General features: G+C 35.2%; 2 protein-coding genes across 4 annotated transcripts in view; one reads left to right on the top strand and one right to left on the bottom strand.

Annotated features, from left to right (window-relative positions):
- LOC128989329 (uncharacterized) overlaps positions 1–18,229 on the bottom strand; it is a 510,234-nt gene that overhangs the window by 73,731 nt on the left and 418,274 nt on the right. The gene's annotated exons all lie outside the window — the stretch shown is intronic.
- Positions 1–18,229, top strand: part of LOC128991103 (dehydrogenase/reductase SDR family member 11-like) — a 37,169-nt gene that overhangs the window by 1,838 nt on the left and 17,102 nt on the right. For all 3 annotated transcript variants that reach the window (XM_054413831.1, XM_054413830.1, XM_054413832.1), the window contains exons 2-3: positions 15,864–16,032; positions 16,589–16,718. In XM_054413831.1, coding sequence (XP_054269806.1) covers positions 15,864–16,032; positions 16,589–16,718 — 299 coding nt within the window. The remainder of the gene's footprint in view (positions 1–15,863; positions 16,033–16,588; positions 16,719–18,229) is intronic.

Raw genomic sequence — 18,229 nt, 5'->3', positions numbered from 1 at the left:
GTTATGGGTTAATCGTAAACTTGTAAAATTATGGCCTGTATATTGTACGCAGGTGTAACCGATTTTTTTTTGCAGTAATAGTTAAAATGCCAACTGTGTAAACAACAAATTGCAAGTGTCTTTGCATTTTTGCATTATTAATTACCATATGTAATATGGGATTGTGTATTGTATGTGGGTGTGTTTACCTTACTGATCGGGGTAACATGTTTCTGCTATTGTTCGTTAATAGTGAACATGTCAAATAAATGAATGTACATTGTATACTGATGTGTTTGTATTTGTGCATTACCAACTAACATATGTAATGTGGTATTGTGTATTGTATGTGGGTGTGTTTACCTTTGTGCATAACGGATTAACGTGCTGTGGGACATATGTTTATGCAGGCCTGTATGTTGTTTTAGTTAATCATTAACATGTTATGAGGGACTGTATATCATGTCAAAATGTGTACTGGTATGGATTTTCGTGTGATACATGTCAACAGAGCGACTGTATAGACTATTAATGCAGGTGTGACTGAATATCTTTATGCAACTGATTCATATAATGTGCTGAGTTTAGTGATGCTGCTAGTTTATTTTATGCATAGTATGTAAGTAGACATTTTTTATTAATGCATCCACTGTATATTTTTGCAGTTTTATGTTTTTCTACATTACTAATTATCACGTCAAAGAAACTGTACATTGTATGCGGGTGTGTATGTATTTTTGTGTTTTACTAATTTAACATGTCTAGTGCTGGCTCGTATATAGTGTGAATGTGTATGTGTATTTGTATTGGAAATAGAAGCACTGGCAGAGCAACTAGTTGATGTTTAATGCGGAACTATCGAATGGCTTTGCTCATTAATGAAAAACAAGTAAACTAAGAGATTACATATCGTATGCAGGAGTTTAACTATCTACGCATAACTGTACATGTATATGTATATGACCTCTACGTGTAAGATAAAGTGCATAAAAAAACACAATTCAGCATTAACATTTAATTTCCGTGTGCGAATCACAACATATCTTCGTGTAGGCCTACCAGTTATTGTACATTGGTGAAGCCTTGTTTGTACTTTCATCCTAATTCTAAATTGTACATGAGATTTATAAACAAGTTTAATATACCAGGGGATATGTAGGCAATATTAATACCACGCATTAAAGTTTCAAAAGTTCACCAAATTGTGAATAATTAACTTGGAATTGTCTCTAATTAGTGTGCAGAACTTTGGAACCATCCACCTTACTCATTGTGCATATTAAATTGTGTTTTGTTGTTTCTAATTAATTCGTATGGACAATTATATGTATCTCTGAATAAATAATTAAGCAAAACATTGTAACTTGCGTCTTGGAATTAATTGTAATACATTTGAATTGAAGGTTGTGTAAAATTGTGTCTTAAATATAGCGAGTCCATCGTATGTTTGACATTAATTAGTTATTAGAATGAACTGTCTAATATTAGTAAACAATTCGTATGCACGGGTTCGTGATCGTACAATTTTAGCGATAGCAAGTGCATCCGTATACAGAAATTGTCTTTAGCAAAGTGGTTGAAAGTGCTTGCCTTAAATCTGAAGGTCGCTGGTTCGATTCTAACCAAGATAGTTTCTGATCCCAGATGCCATTCGTCTTTGGGCTATCAAATCATTATGCTATCCAACAAAACTCGAGTCAGAGAGTAACAAAACAAGACCAGGCTTTGGTCCGTTCCTTTAAAAAGTTTAAAAATGCGAATAAAGTAGAAACACAAATAAAGAAGTAAAAAAATATTTCTGTCGATCGTTATTAAACTGATTAATGTATTTGTAAGCATGCATGGGTCTATGATAAACCCACTCGCTACAAAATTACATTCCAAGCAGCAATTTATTAAACGGGTTTCACCTCATAAAATACTTTCAGAGATCAAAACTTATACAAACAATTTATAAAACCAACTTACTCATGTTTTATCCATACATACTAAGAAACAGAGACAACCTACTCTTATCAACCAGGCCCTTGTGTACATAAAATAGCAGAGTCTTAAAGAATATTCAGTAGACCAGACCTTTGATCATTATTTTACCTTCTCTAACTTGAAGCGCTACATTAATACTGTAGCACAGCTACTCTTTTGCCTGTATATTCCTCTAATACACCCATAATAAATCAACAGATAATTACAATTAAATAGTAAGGTAGTTTTGATAAACCTTTGTTGTTACATTAACTCCATACCAGTAAATGTGCACTCAGTTTTATTCATGATATCTATTAACTGTTGTGGTATTTATCATGGCATTTACTGCAGTAGCCTATCAACTGCCATGTGATGGATATACAGTATATAATGTCACGATATTGGTTATATTTAACCTATTAATTACAATGGATGTACATTATCGTCTGCTCCCAAGAAAATACAAAAGTGGAAAGACAAGTTTGACAAAATACTTCATATTAATAAATGGTTGATATTTGTTTATAAAAATGTGAAATAAAAATTTAAAACTCATCTATTTTGTAATTATGAAATATAAATTAGTATTCTCGTTCCTGTTAGGAAAACAAAACTTAATGATAGGGTTGGTAATACTGTTTACTATGCTCAGTAATACATTACGAACACGATGGTCTGATGCATTAATACTACGAACGGTGGGAGAGCATATAGCTGTCCGTTAAAAGCATAACATTGTACATTCGATAATGCAGGTTTGGTTTACCTTCACACTCATATACTGTTATATTAGCAGAGATATGATACTGCCATCCTGAATGAAATAGGTGAATAACTTTGCAAGGTAAACAAAAACACGAGATACATGTTTCATCATATTTTCCTGTGATTGCAATTTATAAATGAAAAAACAATTTTAATTCATATGGTGTTCAAAATTTGTATATAATAGATATATACTCATATTGATGTACATGATAAACATTCTAATTAAATTTACCAAACCTCATAGAAAACTTATATAAATTAAAATGACTTTAGGTGAAATAAGCTCTCAAAAACTGTAAAAGTTCTGCCTGAAAAGTTTCTTTCTTATGGACAGGTGTTCCCAAACTTGAGGTAAACTTGTAACTACTGGCTAGCATCTTCTAATTGCTAAAACAATTAGGCTCTTGATCAAACAATAAGCCTTTGGGACTAAAGTCACACGTTCTAAAACCTGAGCACCTGCGTTTCTAATGAAAAAACATTATAAAACACTGTACACACAGCACAATGTAATCACAGAGGCTATCAATTATTGTTATTGAAAAAATACTCGTTCTGAAAATTCTTTTAAATCCTTTAAAATCCTTAAAAATTTGCCCATGAGTCTGTTTTACCGTTTAAACAGATAAAATGAAAAAAAAAAAACATGTAATACCGTTAAGTGATCCTGCTTTCCTGTTAGGTATACCACTGCTATCGAAAAGGTTCAAGGTTTCAAAGGTTTCAAGCTGAATACCAAAACAGCTATCTATTAACTTAGTTTATTAGATTCTTGCTTTGTTTAGCAAGAATTTACAAACATGTATGTTTTATAATGTGGTTTAAAATTATGTGTCAATAAATTAATGTTTAAGGGTGTGATTATGATGTCTTGTCACATCCTCAGTGATAAAGAGGATAAAAACACTTGATGTTCAGCTTTAGGTTTGAAACCACGCGGATAAAACAGGACAGTACGAGATGTATATCTATCCTTTAAACTCGTAATAATAAATTATTAAAACGTGCTGGAAACCTGATTAGTAAGCGCTAAACAATAAATAGGAGTAAATAATATACGAATCGTACCAACCCTTTATGTATTTGGCACGAATATGCAAATATGATCACAGCCATCCCCTGTCAGGTTACAGTCACTGTGAATTATGAGGTTAATAAACCAACCTCGAGATGTCAAGTGCTACAACCCCGGCTCTAGTGTGATGTCTGCAGTGTTTGATAAAGTGGGCCTCTCTCGCTTCTCGTGCTGTACATTATCTTCTACGTCTTGTTTCATAACACCGTAAATGTTTAGTTGAAAAATGTTCAAGTAAAATTACATTAACATTCACCGTTTGGTGTAGGACTCTCAACATTTTGTGGATATGTTTTACTGGGTGTAAAAACACTGTAAGACACATTTTAATGACAAAACAACCTGATACTATGGTATCCCTGTTTTATTTACTTCATTGCCAATCAGCTGATATGCGTTGTTGCATAGTTATCTATGAGGTTCTATTTCGTGTTATTGGGAATTTATTTCAAATCAAACACAACACGGCTTTCCCCAATCTGGATGAGTTCAAATAATACGTTAAAAGTAAATAGTTGGTTTTATGCAAAGATAGGTTTTAAAAAGTACTATTATTGACATGTACAAATTTAAGGTAACCAAAAATATCCCCCATTGCAATAAACCTGCAGACTAAGTGAATCTCCATTTGACTGATTAGATTTTCGCTTAAATCAAGAGGTGGCAGTAAGTTTTTAGAATTAAGCAAGTTTTTAAGAATTTGAATTGGGATTCGGTTTCTTGAATTTGTATTTGTCAATAATAGGTAGGTGATTTATCAGGTACTGGCATCACACTTGGAAACTTAATTTCAACCCTTTCTTGGCATAAAACCGATGATTTACTTTCAATGAATCATTTAAACTCTTCGAAATTGGGGAAACGATGTTTGTTTTATTTACAATAAATCCCCAAAAACACTAAACCACATAGATACACATATCAACAACTCATATTAGCTGATCGGCAATGAAGGACAGAAAACGGGGATACCAGATGCCAAAATATAAGGTTGTTTTGTCATTAAAATGTGTCTCACAGTACTTTTAATTTGGATTGCGTATAAAAACACTCTGTATAATGTAAAAATAAATGTGATGGATATAAAAAGTGGTAGTCAAACAGCAACTATGCTTTAAATACTGCCTGAGGATTTTTAGTCATTGGACAAATGTGTTCGTTGGGTTCCAAAACCTCAAAGCACATAAAGTATTAAATCACCAGATTAGTTTTATTGTTGGGAGTTTAGGCTATAAAAGGACTTAAAAGGACTAATTTATTTCAAACATTTTGTGAGCAGTTTTTAGTAACGTTTTACGCATCTTTGTTATATTAGAACGCTTTATAACGGCTTTAATCCTTATGAAACTTAATCAAATTACATTCAGCCTTTTCGTTATAATAGTGTACAATTAAATTTAAGTAAAACATTATTACCCAGTTGTCGGTTTGGTAGATATACAGGGCGTAGAACAGAGAGATGAAAAAAATTAATTTAATACTGTAACATTCCACTTCATTACATTTTTACTTTGTACTTCATGAGGGATACATTTTGATGGACAAATTTATTTTTCAGTGTGTCACGGAACCCTCTACCAATATTTTAAGCATTGTTCCTGGGTACAATCACTAAAACCACCATCTCAGTTACATTCGTCCAATCCAAAAAAGGTGTCAATCGATTTGTAATTACATTTCCTTGAAAAAGCTATTCTTGTAAAATCCTTGTACAATCATGGGTTTTGAGTTATTTAAGAAACAAATTGTAAATGGCCACCATTTCGTTTTATGAATTTGGAAAATTGTCATAAATTTTCTGATTCTTAGACTAGTTTGCATGCATGTTTTGTGCAAAGTTTCAATTTTGTATGTTTGACCACAAATTATAATCAAATAATAATCTAAAAAAAAGTGAAATACAACATGCGTGAGTAACTAAGGACTTATGGACAATTTAAATATGAAATTTAGATATGTTTCTTACCCAGGAACAATGCCCTAAAATATTGGTAAAGATTTTCTGGATACCCTGTATATTTAGGTGTATATCTAGGAGCATTACTGACCAACATGTAAACTGCGGAACTGTATATCGCATGCAGGCATACAAGTCTTTGTGATCTACTGATAAACTTGTAAACCAGTTGACACTGTATGCAGTTGTGTAAGTATGGTATTTACGTATTATACAGTCCACACCTATAAAATGACTTCCAAATAAGATTTTAATTAGTTTAAATAAATCTCCATATCCTAACCTAACCCTAACCACCCTTTTGCTAGGTTAGATTATAAGTTTTAGGTGTGGTTAGTATAATACGAGTACGTAACTACTGTAAGTGTTACCAACTCAATTAATTTCAAACGCCTAACAAAAATGCAAAACATTGTTATACATTTTTTACGTTTGCTATATTATAGCTTTCACTGTTATCAAAATTCATGCACTAATAGAGTTTTCTGAAAAAGAAAAAAAATACTGCTGAAGAGGAGATAGTCCAGCCATAGTGGGGGTTTAGCTCTCTGGAACGTCACAATAACGAGTCGTTAAGTTACAACAAACATATAGGATTAAAATATACTTTATTTTATATTATCAAGCTTTCAAATACGATGATCAGTGTTGCGGTGTATATGACGAGACAACCAATGAAAAATATAAATAATATCAACCTATTGTTTATATTTTTAAATAATTATCTATGTAGATTTTTTACATTTATGTTAATAAGTATACTATAGTTGAACTCGTCGAATGCCAAACAACATTGGGTACATTGATCAATGAAGAAAACTATTTTTGGAAGAAGCTCTTTTGAATGAGTCTAAAGACAACGTAGAGATTGTCTGCATATTTTAGTGTAACAATAGAGGGGTTGTGTGTTACTACTACTGTTAAAAGTCAAAAATGGAAAGAGAAATAGACTAGATAATGAGCAGAAAATAATTTAATTATTCACAAAAGAAAAGTTACTCAATCATAGTAAAATGCTACCAAACTAATTATTTCTGTAATCACAACATAACAATTCATTCCAAAATCATATGTCTCAAAATTATAAAAGTTCATATTTTCATAGCAGCTGGAAAAGACAATACAAAATATAAACCATAGATTATTTAAGTGAAATGTTTGTATACTATATCCAACATTCTCCCACCTTTTGACTTGCAAAGTCAAAATATTAATTATTAATCCAGGTATCTTCGTGGGGGTATAATTTTTCTTCCTCTTTGTGTGTAAACAGGTTGATCATGTTCACGACCAACACCTTCAGCTACTTGTTCATCTTCCATTTCGAATGTTTCATTACCATCTTGATTGTCTTTCTGCTGGACCAATTCAAGTGGAAACACATGTTGTATGGGTCTCAGCACTGTTCCTTTTGATGTTTTCATTTCCACAAGACGTATGTTGCCATCTTTTCCAGGAAGTATCTTCTCAATCTTCGCCAAAGGCCAGTCCATCCGTTTGGTATTGTCGCTTCCAAGTAAAACAATTTCTCCAACTTGCACTTGACGAAATTTCTTCTTCTTCGAATATAACACCAATTGACTTAAATATTCGCTTCTAAATCTTTTTTCAAGATCTTCTTTTAATTTTAATTTAAAGTTCCAACGTCGAGACAAATTTGTGTAGTTGATCTGGTCCAAATCAATAACTCCATACTCCTTCGTACCATTCAAAAACATAGCTGGCGTCAAAACTTCCATGTCATGGCTGTCTTCTGAAATGTAAGTCAAGGGTCTACTATTTATGACAGATTCACAACTGCACAAAACGGTCAAAAATTCTTCATAAGTCAAACTAGCTCTTCCTAAGTCTCTACGAAGAAGCTGTTTCAATAGTCTTATGAGTCTTTCCCACCAGCCTCCCAATCTGACGATTTTATCAAATCTGTAGAAATATCTGTAATACCAACAATCTGGTTCAGGTTTTGAATTAATCAGAATCTTTGTAGTTAATTTAATCTTCCTAAGCTCAGAATTTACTTCTTTCTCATCACAATCATCACTGAAGTTTTGGTTAGGCCACAAGTTTGATGAGTTTCTTAGCCATTGTCGTCCCTCCCACCATTTCGACTCCACTAGCAGCTTAGGAGAACATCCACGTGACGGCAAATCAGCTGGATTCATATGGCCTGGAACATGATTCCAAGATTCAATGTTACTAAGGGATCTTATTTCCTTTACTCGGTTCCAAACAAACACTCCCCAGTAATCTTCTCGACGAATCCATGACAAAACGGTGGTTGAGTCGGTCCAATAAAATGTTTTGACAATTTCAAATCCCAAACTCTTTAAGACGTTGTCAGTTAGACTAGCGCCAATGGTAGCCGCCAGTAACTCCAGCCGAGGAATGGTCATCTTCTTGACAGGTGCAACTCTACTCTTCGCTTGAACTAATTGAACTGTGACAAGTCCATTAGATTCACCCCTCAGGAAAACCGCGGCCGCATAAGCGTCCTGGCTTGCATCACAAAAACAGTGAACTGTCCAAGAAATATTCCCTCCGATTTCATTTCCAAAATATCTTGGAATTTTCAAATTTGAAAAAATCTCAAGTTGCTTTGCCCAATCTAAAAACAAAAGTTTTATCTCTTCTGAAACCTTGTCATCCCATCCAATTTTACTTTCCCACGTTTTCTGCAGCAATATCTTAGGCAAGAGAGTAGCAGGACAAGTTATACCTATGGGGTCAAACAACTTGTGTGCAAAAGACAAAATAGATCTCTTTGTGACTATTTCAGGCTCTTTAAACTCAAAGTTTTCAAAATTCAACTCAATCATGTCAGTATTTTTGTTCCAATTTAAACCTAAGATAGGTGTCAAGGTAGAATCATTTTTGAAACTCTGAATTTCTGTGTACTCCCAACTCCGAAGACAGAATCTAGCATCTTTCATTACAGAAGTCGCTTGATCTACAAATTGATTCAAATCTGAAAAGTCATCAAAACTTGCCATACAGTTATCTACATAGAAACTTCTCGACAGTGTCTCTACTACTTTTCTTGAGTAGTTTAACGATCCAGAATCTATCAAGTCTAATGTTTTTTCTAAATGAAGTTTGATTACTGCACTTAGCATAAATGGGCTACAGGTAACCCCAAAAACCACTCTAGCGTGTCTGTAAACAACCAATTGACCATCTTCATTAATCCACAAAAAACGAAGAAAATCTCTATCATCCATATGTACACCAATCTGTAGAAAAGCCTTCTCGATGTCAGCAACAACTCCATATCTGTGTAGTCTAAAACGATTTAATATGGACGGAATCAATTCAATTAGGTTGTCACCTTTTTCTAGACAATCGTTCAACGAGGGCTGATTCTTTTCTTTAGCAGATGCATCAAATACAGGTCTCAATTTCGTGGTAAGACTGTTTTCTTTTATCACATGTCGATGCGGTAGGTAGTGACCAATTTCCAAATCGGCATCGTTAACCTTCTCTATGATACCTAATTCCTCCCAGTCAGACAACACCTGTTGATATGAACTAAGATATCCACTAGAATTAAGTTTATTTGTAAGATTACCGAGTCTCTTCTGTGCTACTTTTAAATTAGTAGGTAATGGCGGGTGATCATCAACCCATGGCAATTTGACCTGATATCTGCCATCATTTTCCACTGAAACAGATTCAACAAAATGTTCCATTGTTCTACTTTTAACTGAAGATTCATTCTTGACCTCCACTGGATCCTTGATTCCTAAAACATCCAAACTCCACAAATCTGAAATGGATTTATTATCAATAGGGGACAGTAAAGAAGTTACTGCCATAGAACTGGACCTGTCATTCCCTTCAACTGTGGTTCTTCCCATTAAAGTCCAGCCCAACAAAGTGTGCATTGCAACTAACCCGTTGGAAAGCAGATATCGTTTCTCAGTGTAAAGTTTTCCTGCAACGTCTGCACCTATCAGAACTTCAATAGGCCCGTCTCCATCTGTTACATTAATTCCCAGTGTTCCAAGCTCAATGGACCAAGGACCAGGCTTAACTGTTGTAACATCGTTACAAATTATATCTTGATCAAGAACGTCAAAATTGCAGGCATAACTGTTATTTAAGTCACTTAGTCTAACCTTATAACACGCATGTTCAATTGTTTCAGTACTAGTGCCACCAAATAAAGCATGAGCTAGCTTCTCCTTTTTGACTATGTCGTAGCCAAATTCCTTTGCTGTATTTTTCAAAATATAAGATCGTTGTGATCCCGTATCTATTAATGCACGTGCTGTTCGCTCTCGATTTTGGTTTCTAATTTTTACTAAAAAAGTTCGTAAAAACACTTCTGTGTGAACATTGTTTGCTAGAGAACTTTCTTTGACTGGTTGTTCACTCAATGAACTTCCTTCTGCAGCAGATGCCTTACACATAACAGCAGTGTGCCTCCTTCCACAGTTGGGACATTTTACTCTAACTTTACATTGCGCACTCCTATGACCATACTTCAAGCAAGTAAAGCAACAACCATTTTTTCCAACGATTTTCACCTTCTCGTCTACTGTCAATTTACTGTCTTTACATTTTTCAGCTAAGTGATTAGAACCACAAAACATACATTTAACGTCTTTAGTATTTGACTTCGTTGGGTTAACTAAACCAGCAGCTGTCGGCATCATTTCAGTATGTCTGGTGTAACTAGGCTTAGGTCGAAATACAGTAGATTTACTTACTTTAGGCTGTAGGTTAGGTCGCTTACTATTTTCAAAACCAGATGCAGCTAGAGTAATCCTTTCCTCGCTAGCAACCTCTTTTTGCAGAAACTTCATCAAACCATCAAGTCTATCCTTAAGTTCAGCATCAACTTTATAGCCGGAGTGACGCTGCCAAGCTCTCAACAATTCCTCGGGCAAACAAGACTCTATAAGAGGATATAACATAGCAGAACATTTGTCAGTTGTTACTCCTAATGTCTCCAATGCTCTTAGCTGGGTTTCCAGTTTATCGTAAATGCAAGAAACTTCTACCTTACTGTTTAAATTACTCAGCACTAACTTCAAAAGCTCTCTAATATACACTTCTATGAGAAGGTCATCTCTACCAAAACGACTTTTAAGACTTTGCAAAGCTTTTGAATAGTTCTCAGCGGTAGCAGGATAGCTTTCGACCAGCTGACGAGCCCTAGAATTAGCTAAAGTAGCCTGCACAAGATAATGATATTTATCAATATCGTCAATATTCTCGTCATCATCTATTCTTTTGAATTGTGCCCAAAAAGGTAGCCAATCCTTCAAATCCCCGCTAAACTTTTTGAATTCAATAGTAGGTAGCCTCAGCTTAGTCCTAACAGCAGTAGATTTACTCATTACAGACCCATTGGACTCAGGTGAAGTAGCCCTAGACCTAGACCTAATCAATCTACTCTGTACAGCTAAACTAATTTGATTAAACTTCTCTACATATTCATCTGCTAGCCTAACTTCTTCATCTAACTCTTCTTCATCTGCTCCAGAATCAAGTAAGAAATCTAAAATTTCCCTGTCCAAAGTTTTTAGTTCTTCTATCTTACCTTCCAGAGAGCTCAATTTACCCTGTATATTGTGTAGATCTTGCTCATCTTTGCATAGCTCCTCATTTATCCCATTATAAATTCTAGTAAATGCTGTTCTGAAGGTTTTTCTTAATTTCCTATTTCTTTCCATTATCTCAATAGTGACTATCTAGTTAAGAACTCATACAGTCCTGTCACGGTCGCCAAATGTTAAAAGTCAAAAATGGAAAGAGAAATAGACTAGATAATGAGCAGAAAATAATTTAATTATTCACAAAAGAAAAGTTACTCAATCATAGTAAAATGCTACCAAACTAATTATTTCTGTAATCACAACATAACAATTCATTCCAAAATCATATGTCTCAAAATTATAAAAGTTCATATTTTCATAGCAGCTGGAAAAGACAATACAAAATATAAACCATAGATTATTTAAGTGAAATGTTTGTATACTATATCCAACAACTACAATGCACCAAATGACTTTGTCAGTTCCATGTAGCTTATTTCAGTTTAGACGAGCAGGTAGGATTGTGATGTCATTAGTGTGCCTGGAGCAAGACATGAAGTCGTTAAGAATTAATTACTCTATAGATGCCATTCGTAATGGTTTTTGATTCATCGGAGTACAAGAAATGGTCGAGGAGTATGAAAAAAGTATTCAGACTGATTTTTTTCAATATCAAGACTGTATATTGATATTTGTATACATCTACACTAAAACAATATTTGTTTGTAATCCAGTAAAATACATTGTTTGAATTTTGGTTTGCTTTCCTTAAACGGACAATACAAATTTTGTATGACCAAGGCTATCATTACTTTTAAAGACTCTAGAATGTTTCTCGCAGTTACTGTACTTTCGGACATTGTGAGATTTGGACGTCATGCAACAGTCAAATATTGTATATTGGACGTCGTGAAACAGTAAAAAAATATATTTCGGACGTCGTCGTGGCATTTGGACTTTGGCAACACTCCCTAGACCAGTTGTATTACATAGGCTATTACATCCAAACCATAGACCGACAGTAGTGCTGCAGTTAGCATAAGTTCTGACGTCCACCACTAGGAGCACCGTGTAGCTACGTCGCACGCGCTACGTAACTACGGCACTCCTAGCGGTGGTTGCCATAACTTATACTAACCGCAGTACTGCCGTCGGGCTATATTTAATTCTTTTTTTCTATGACCAAACTATTAGATTTGTGAATGATTTGAGATGCATACGAATAGGCTTATAAATTTTGAAATTAGTGACATTTAATCGACACCGAATGCGTCTGATGAAGTAAAAATAAGCTCGAATGCCTTACGTAACATGACAGGAGGGTGTGACGACTGACTACTGATCGGGTGTCTGCGATCACATTACAACTGGTCCAGACATATATACAACCAGGAATGATGGCGAAGGCCAAAAATGATTATTTATGTATCAAGGCAAAACTTGTATCTGAGAGTGACGGTAATGCGGATTTGTTTATTTTATCCTAATGATCGTAACTACTTAAACACAGTACCTTAAAGATACCAATTAAATAGGTCTACCATAATGTAATGAACACCAATCTTAAAATATGTCGGTAATGCAGTTTAACAATTTCTTAGGAACAACGCCTTAATGTTCTAACGAAAATGTCGATTGTGCAGAATGTTTCTGTAAAAACAGTCACGAAAAAAGTTGTTTGATAGTATATCGTTTTGTCAGTAGTAGACCGCTTGCTAGTTCAGAGTGTGGCAGTAATATAGTCAGGTACTCTTCGTGTTTGCAGTACTGAACTTGATAAAATAAACAGGTCTCAACGATAATGTCGGTCCAAAAGACGTGTCCACGAACCTAACGATCACAGCGATACATGTGAGCATTTGTGGCTGCTTGCCATTGCGACAGTAAGTATGTTACGTGACTGTGTCGGCCATGTTAGATTAGTCTTTGATCGATCATCTGAACATTGGTCCCAGGTTGAAAACAGTCACAACGTTGTCGATGACATTGAAAATAATGATTTTTCAGATTATGAATTAGTTGTTGTTACTTTTTCTGCCTAAACTGTCTTATGGTTTACAACAAAGGAATGAACTGGGTTTAAAATAATTTACTTGACATTTGATAAATATAATTTGGGCGTATTGCTGGTCAAGTAGTTAAAATTTTGATGCAACATTGATGCGGCAGGAATTGAACTGTGGTCTGTAAAAATGTTGAGAGAAATGCAGTGCTTAAAAAATAATGTCACTGTGTGGACACTTGACAGGATACATGTTCATTGACTCTAGTAAATTCACATGTAAAATTGTATCGAAAAAAGTAAATTTCTATGAATGACCCTATTCTGTTAATAGTTTTTAACTATAGTTCAACTATACGAGCAATAAACTAGCTAGCTTACTATAATTTTAATAAATAAAATGAAAGAAACCACATTTTTATGACCAAAGAGGTTACGAAAATGTAAAAAGGTATAGCTTGCTAAAACAGTTGAAATGCATTTTGATTGATGTAAAATTAAGTTATCAGCTCAAAGAAAGAAATTATATACCAACAAATTCGTTGATATTCAGCATAATTTAAATTCATTATAATTTAGGAACTAAAAATACTACTGAAAATAAAACACGGATTGGCTTTTAAAAGTTGAAATGGTATTGACACTTGAAACGGAAGCATAGAAGATGAATTAAACATTTTTATCGCTGAATATGACAAAGCCGCGCAAAGGCAATAAAGTCGAGGACGACTTTATGGCGGTAATAACGCAAACAGTTCGGCGATATTACTGTGCGACTGTAACAGCGTCAAACGTAAAATGACACTCCACCTGCAACTCGTCTGGGTGAATAGAATGTCGGTCTGTTACAGAGTTAAACGTAAAATGACACTCCACTTGCAACTCGTCTGGGTGAATGTCGGTCTGTTACAGCGTCAAACGTAAAATGACACTCCACCTGCAACTCGTCTGGGTGAATAGAATGTCGGTCTGTTATAGAGTCAAACGTAAAATGACACTCCACCTGCAATTAGTCTCGGTGAATATTATGTCGGTCTGTTACAGAGTCAAACGTAAATTGACACTCCACCTGCAACTAGTCTCCGTGAATAGAATGTCGGTCTGTTACGGAGTCAAACGTAAAATGACACTCCAAACTAATCTCGGCGAATAGAATATCGGTCTGTTACAGAGTTAAACGTAAATTGACACTCCACCTGCAATTAGTCTCGGTGAATATTATGTCGGTTTGTTACAGAGTCAAACATAAAATGACACTCCACCTGCAACTATTCCTCTTGAATAGAACGTCGTTCTGTTCGTAAAATGACACTTAACCTACAACTAGTCTCAGTGAATAGAATGTCGGTCTGTTACAGATTCAAACGTAAAATGACACTCCACCTGCAACTAGTCTCCGTGAATAGAATGTCGGTCTGTTACAGAGTCAAACATAAAATGACACTCCACCTGCAACTATTCCTCTTGAATAGAACGTCGTTCTGTTCGTAAAATGACACTTCACCTACAACGAATTGCTCAGTGAATAGAATGTCGGTCTGTTACAGATTCAAACGTAAAATGACACTCCACCTGCAACTAGTCTCAGTGAATAGAATGTCGGTCTGTTACAGAGTCAAGCGTAAAATGACACTCCACCTGCAACTAGTCTCAGTGAATAGAATGTCCGCCCGTTACAGCGTCAAACGTAAAATGACACTCCACCTGCAACTCGTCTGGGTGAATAGAATGTTGGTCTGTTACAGCGTCAAACGTAAATGACACTCCATCTTGAACTCATCTGGGTGAATAGAATGTTGGTCAGTTACAGCGTCAAACGTAAAATGACACTCCAGCTGCAACTCGTCACAGTGAATAGAATGTCGGTCTGTTACAGCGTCAAACGTAAAATGACACTCCACCTTCAACTCGTCTCAGTGAATAGAATGTCGGTCTGTTACAGCGTCAAACGTAAATGACACTCCACCTGCAACTAGTCTCAGTGAATAGAATGTCGGTCTGTTACAGCGTCAAACATAAAATGACACTCCACCTGCAGCTATTCCTCTTGAATAGAACGTCGTTCTGTTCGTAAAATGACACTTCACCTACAACTAGTCTCAGTGAATAGAATGTCGGTCTGTGACAGATTCAAACGTAAAATGACACTCCACCTGCAACTAGTCTCAGTGAATAGAATGTCGGTCTGTGACAGATTCAAACGTAAAATGACACTCCACCTGCAACTAGTCTCAGTGAATAGAATGTCGGTCTGTGACAGATTCAAACGTAAAATGACACTCCACCTGCAACTAGTCTCCGTGAATAGAATGTCGGTCTATTACAGCATCAAACGTAAAATGACACTCCACCTGCAACTAGTCTCAGTGAATAGAATGTCGGTCTGTTACAGAGTCAAGCGTAAAATGACACTCCACCTGCAACTAGTCTCCGTGAATAGAATGTCGGTCTGTTACAGCGTCAAACGTAAAATGACACTCCGTCTGCAACTCGTGTCGGTGAATAGAATGTCGGTCTGAAATATTGATGGGTTTTCATTATGAAGTATAACATCACAAACTGTAATGATTCTAGGAGCTAGTTGACGAGCTGAAGGATAGCAGTGGCAAGTTGTACCCAGTGAAGGCTGACGTCACGAAGGAGGAGGATGTGACGGCCGCCTTCCGTTGGATCGAGCGCAACGTCGGTGGAGTGGACGTGCTGGTGAACAATGCTGATATATCGATCAGCACTCATGTCGCTGGTAATGCTCTTAGCTCTCTAGCACCGTTGCTCTTTTGTCATAAGCTTTACAAAGTTTTCAACTATTTAGAAATGAGATAGTAAAATAAAACTTACCTAAGTAAATTTTCATTACTTGTGTACATTTTTATATCAATACGATTGTAATTCATACATTCTTGGATGAAGGTCTAGGGAAAATATCATTAATGTATCCGCCATTCTGAAGAAGCCATTATAGATGGAATTAATGTCTCAGCCAACATAAACTATCTACTTGGAAATACCGTTAGGCCCGTGAGTTTAGGAAAATCCTTTGAACCAAATCAAAGTGAATTTGCAAGTTAACGCAGCTTTTAGCAACTTTTATGCCACATAAATTAATAGTAAAATAAAGGAAATCAAATGTTATACTAAAGATTACACATGACTAAGCTACTAGCATACTAAAAACTTTGTAAGTAGTTCATTTAAAAATGTTCTTGAACTTAGAAAATTGTAACAGATCGATTAGATAGGATGTCTAACTTAGTTCTAAAATATCAATCCAAGTCTGAATATTCATGATTGCGTCACAGATGGGCGTATGTCAGAGTGGAGACGTATGTTTGACCTGAACGTCATCGCCCTAGGCTCATGCTGCAGGGAGGCCATCGCGTCCATGCGTGCCCGCAGGATACCAGACGGCCAGATCATCAATGTCAACAAGTATGTGACTATAGTCTACAGTGTGGTTGTTGTTACATTGCGGCTAGTGAGGTTTATTAATGTTATTGCTACTGAGTGATCAAATTAGTAGACGTAATCCTTGTTTTGGTCTCTTAAAAGAAATTTTTTAAGTTTCACATGTACTGGAGCTCGTCCTGTAAATGTAAAGAGTAAATAAGTGCTAAATAACGTATGAATAGAGTTGTAGGGGTAATTCAGCACACGAGATTTCAAGATTTAATCGGTCACCTTTCTCAAAATAGTCTAATATTATAACTAGGCCTACTATGTTTAATATTACACCAGAAATGTTAGAATTAATTGATTAGGTAAAACGACACCCCTTTTGCCTCTAAAACCCATTCAGAAGTTTGAAAGTTTAGTGTAAACTCCCTAATTACTTCCTTAACAAGCAATCTTTGCTCATTACACCACTTGATTTGCTTTTGTGAGCATTCTCTTCCTTCGTACTTGAAGAAATTACACTGATACAATAACATAATTACAATAAACAAATTAAATATCGTGTTTATATTTAAATAGGTTTTGAATCCAATTGCTGCATTACTATACCTGTGCATCAATTAAGACAGCCATTGAAATAAGTAATAGCATTGACTATTGGATACAGAATAGTTGTTGTATTAATAGTCAAAGGTAATAGGTGTTTACTCCAGTTGATGTAAGTAATTAAATGATCGTTAACGAAGCTGAATTTTTTGCGACCTTTTAGCTTTTAGTTGGGACTGAAATGTTTCGTAATGAGGTGTTAACTACTCTAAATTACACCTAACTATTTGAACACATTACAGTATCAGTTTTTTTTGGAAGTACATCCACAAAGTGGATATTAAAATTTATCAGTAAAGTGAAGAAGCGTATGTATTTGATCACGCACCATTAGTATCTCGTTAAGAATCGGTTTCATACGAATCTTGCAAGTGTGAATCGGTTTCATACGAATCTTGCAAGTGTAAAAAGCTCATATAGTTTTAATTAACATAAGTTGAAATCCCCCATGAACGCTCGTTGTATTTAACATGACAACTTCGAAGATTTTAACGACAATTTGGTATTCATATGGTGGTCACACCCTTGTCTGTGAATAGAACTAAACATTAAGGTGTAACCAGTAAAAAAATGCAATGAAGTTGATTAACCTCATTGAAAAAGTGTGTTGGTGTCAATTATTGATTTTTGTCGAATCCGCTAATTTTTTAACAAACTAAACGGGAAGGAAAATCCATGCTATAGTAAACCATCGTTTATGTCACATCAATTATCTTAATAAAACGGAGGAAAATAGAGCTTTAGACTGTACCACATTTTATGAGTGGCTCATTTATTTGGTTCATATAGATGAGATGTCTACGAGTACTATTTAAAAGTCCATGACTTACACGAATTTTCATTTTCTCAAAGTTCAACACAATTTTAAATATCTGTTACCTACGACCGTTTTTTTTAACTAGCCGTTTCAATTCAGTTCTTAGAATTGAAAAGATTCACTT

The sequence above is a fragment of the Macrosteles quadrilineatus genome, unplaced genomic scaffold (genome assembly GCF_028750875.1).
Source record: "Macrosteles quadrilineatus isolate MER2022 unplaced genomic scaffold, UCM_ALF_1.0 Scaffold_3__2_contigs__length_128488019, whole genome shotgun sequence".
NCBI lineage: Eukaryota > Metazoa > Arthropoda > Insecta > Hemiptera > Cicadellidae > Macrosteles > Macrosteles quadrilineatus.
Note: the sequence above shows the minus strand (reverse complement) of the source record. Positions and strands in the feature narration are given on the sequence as shown.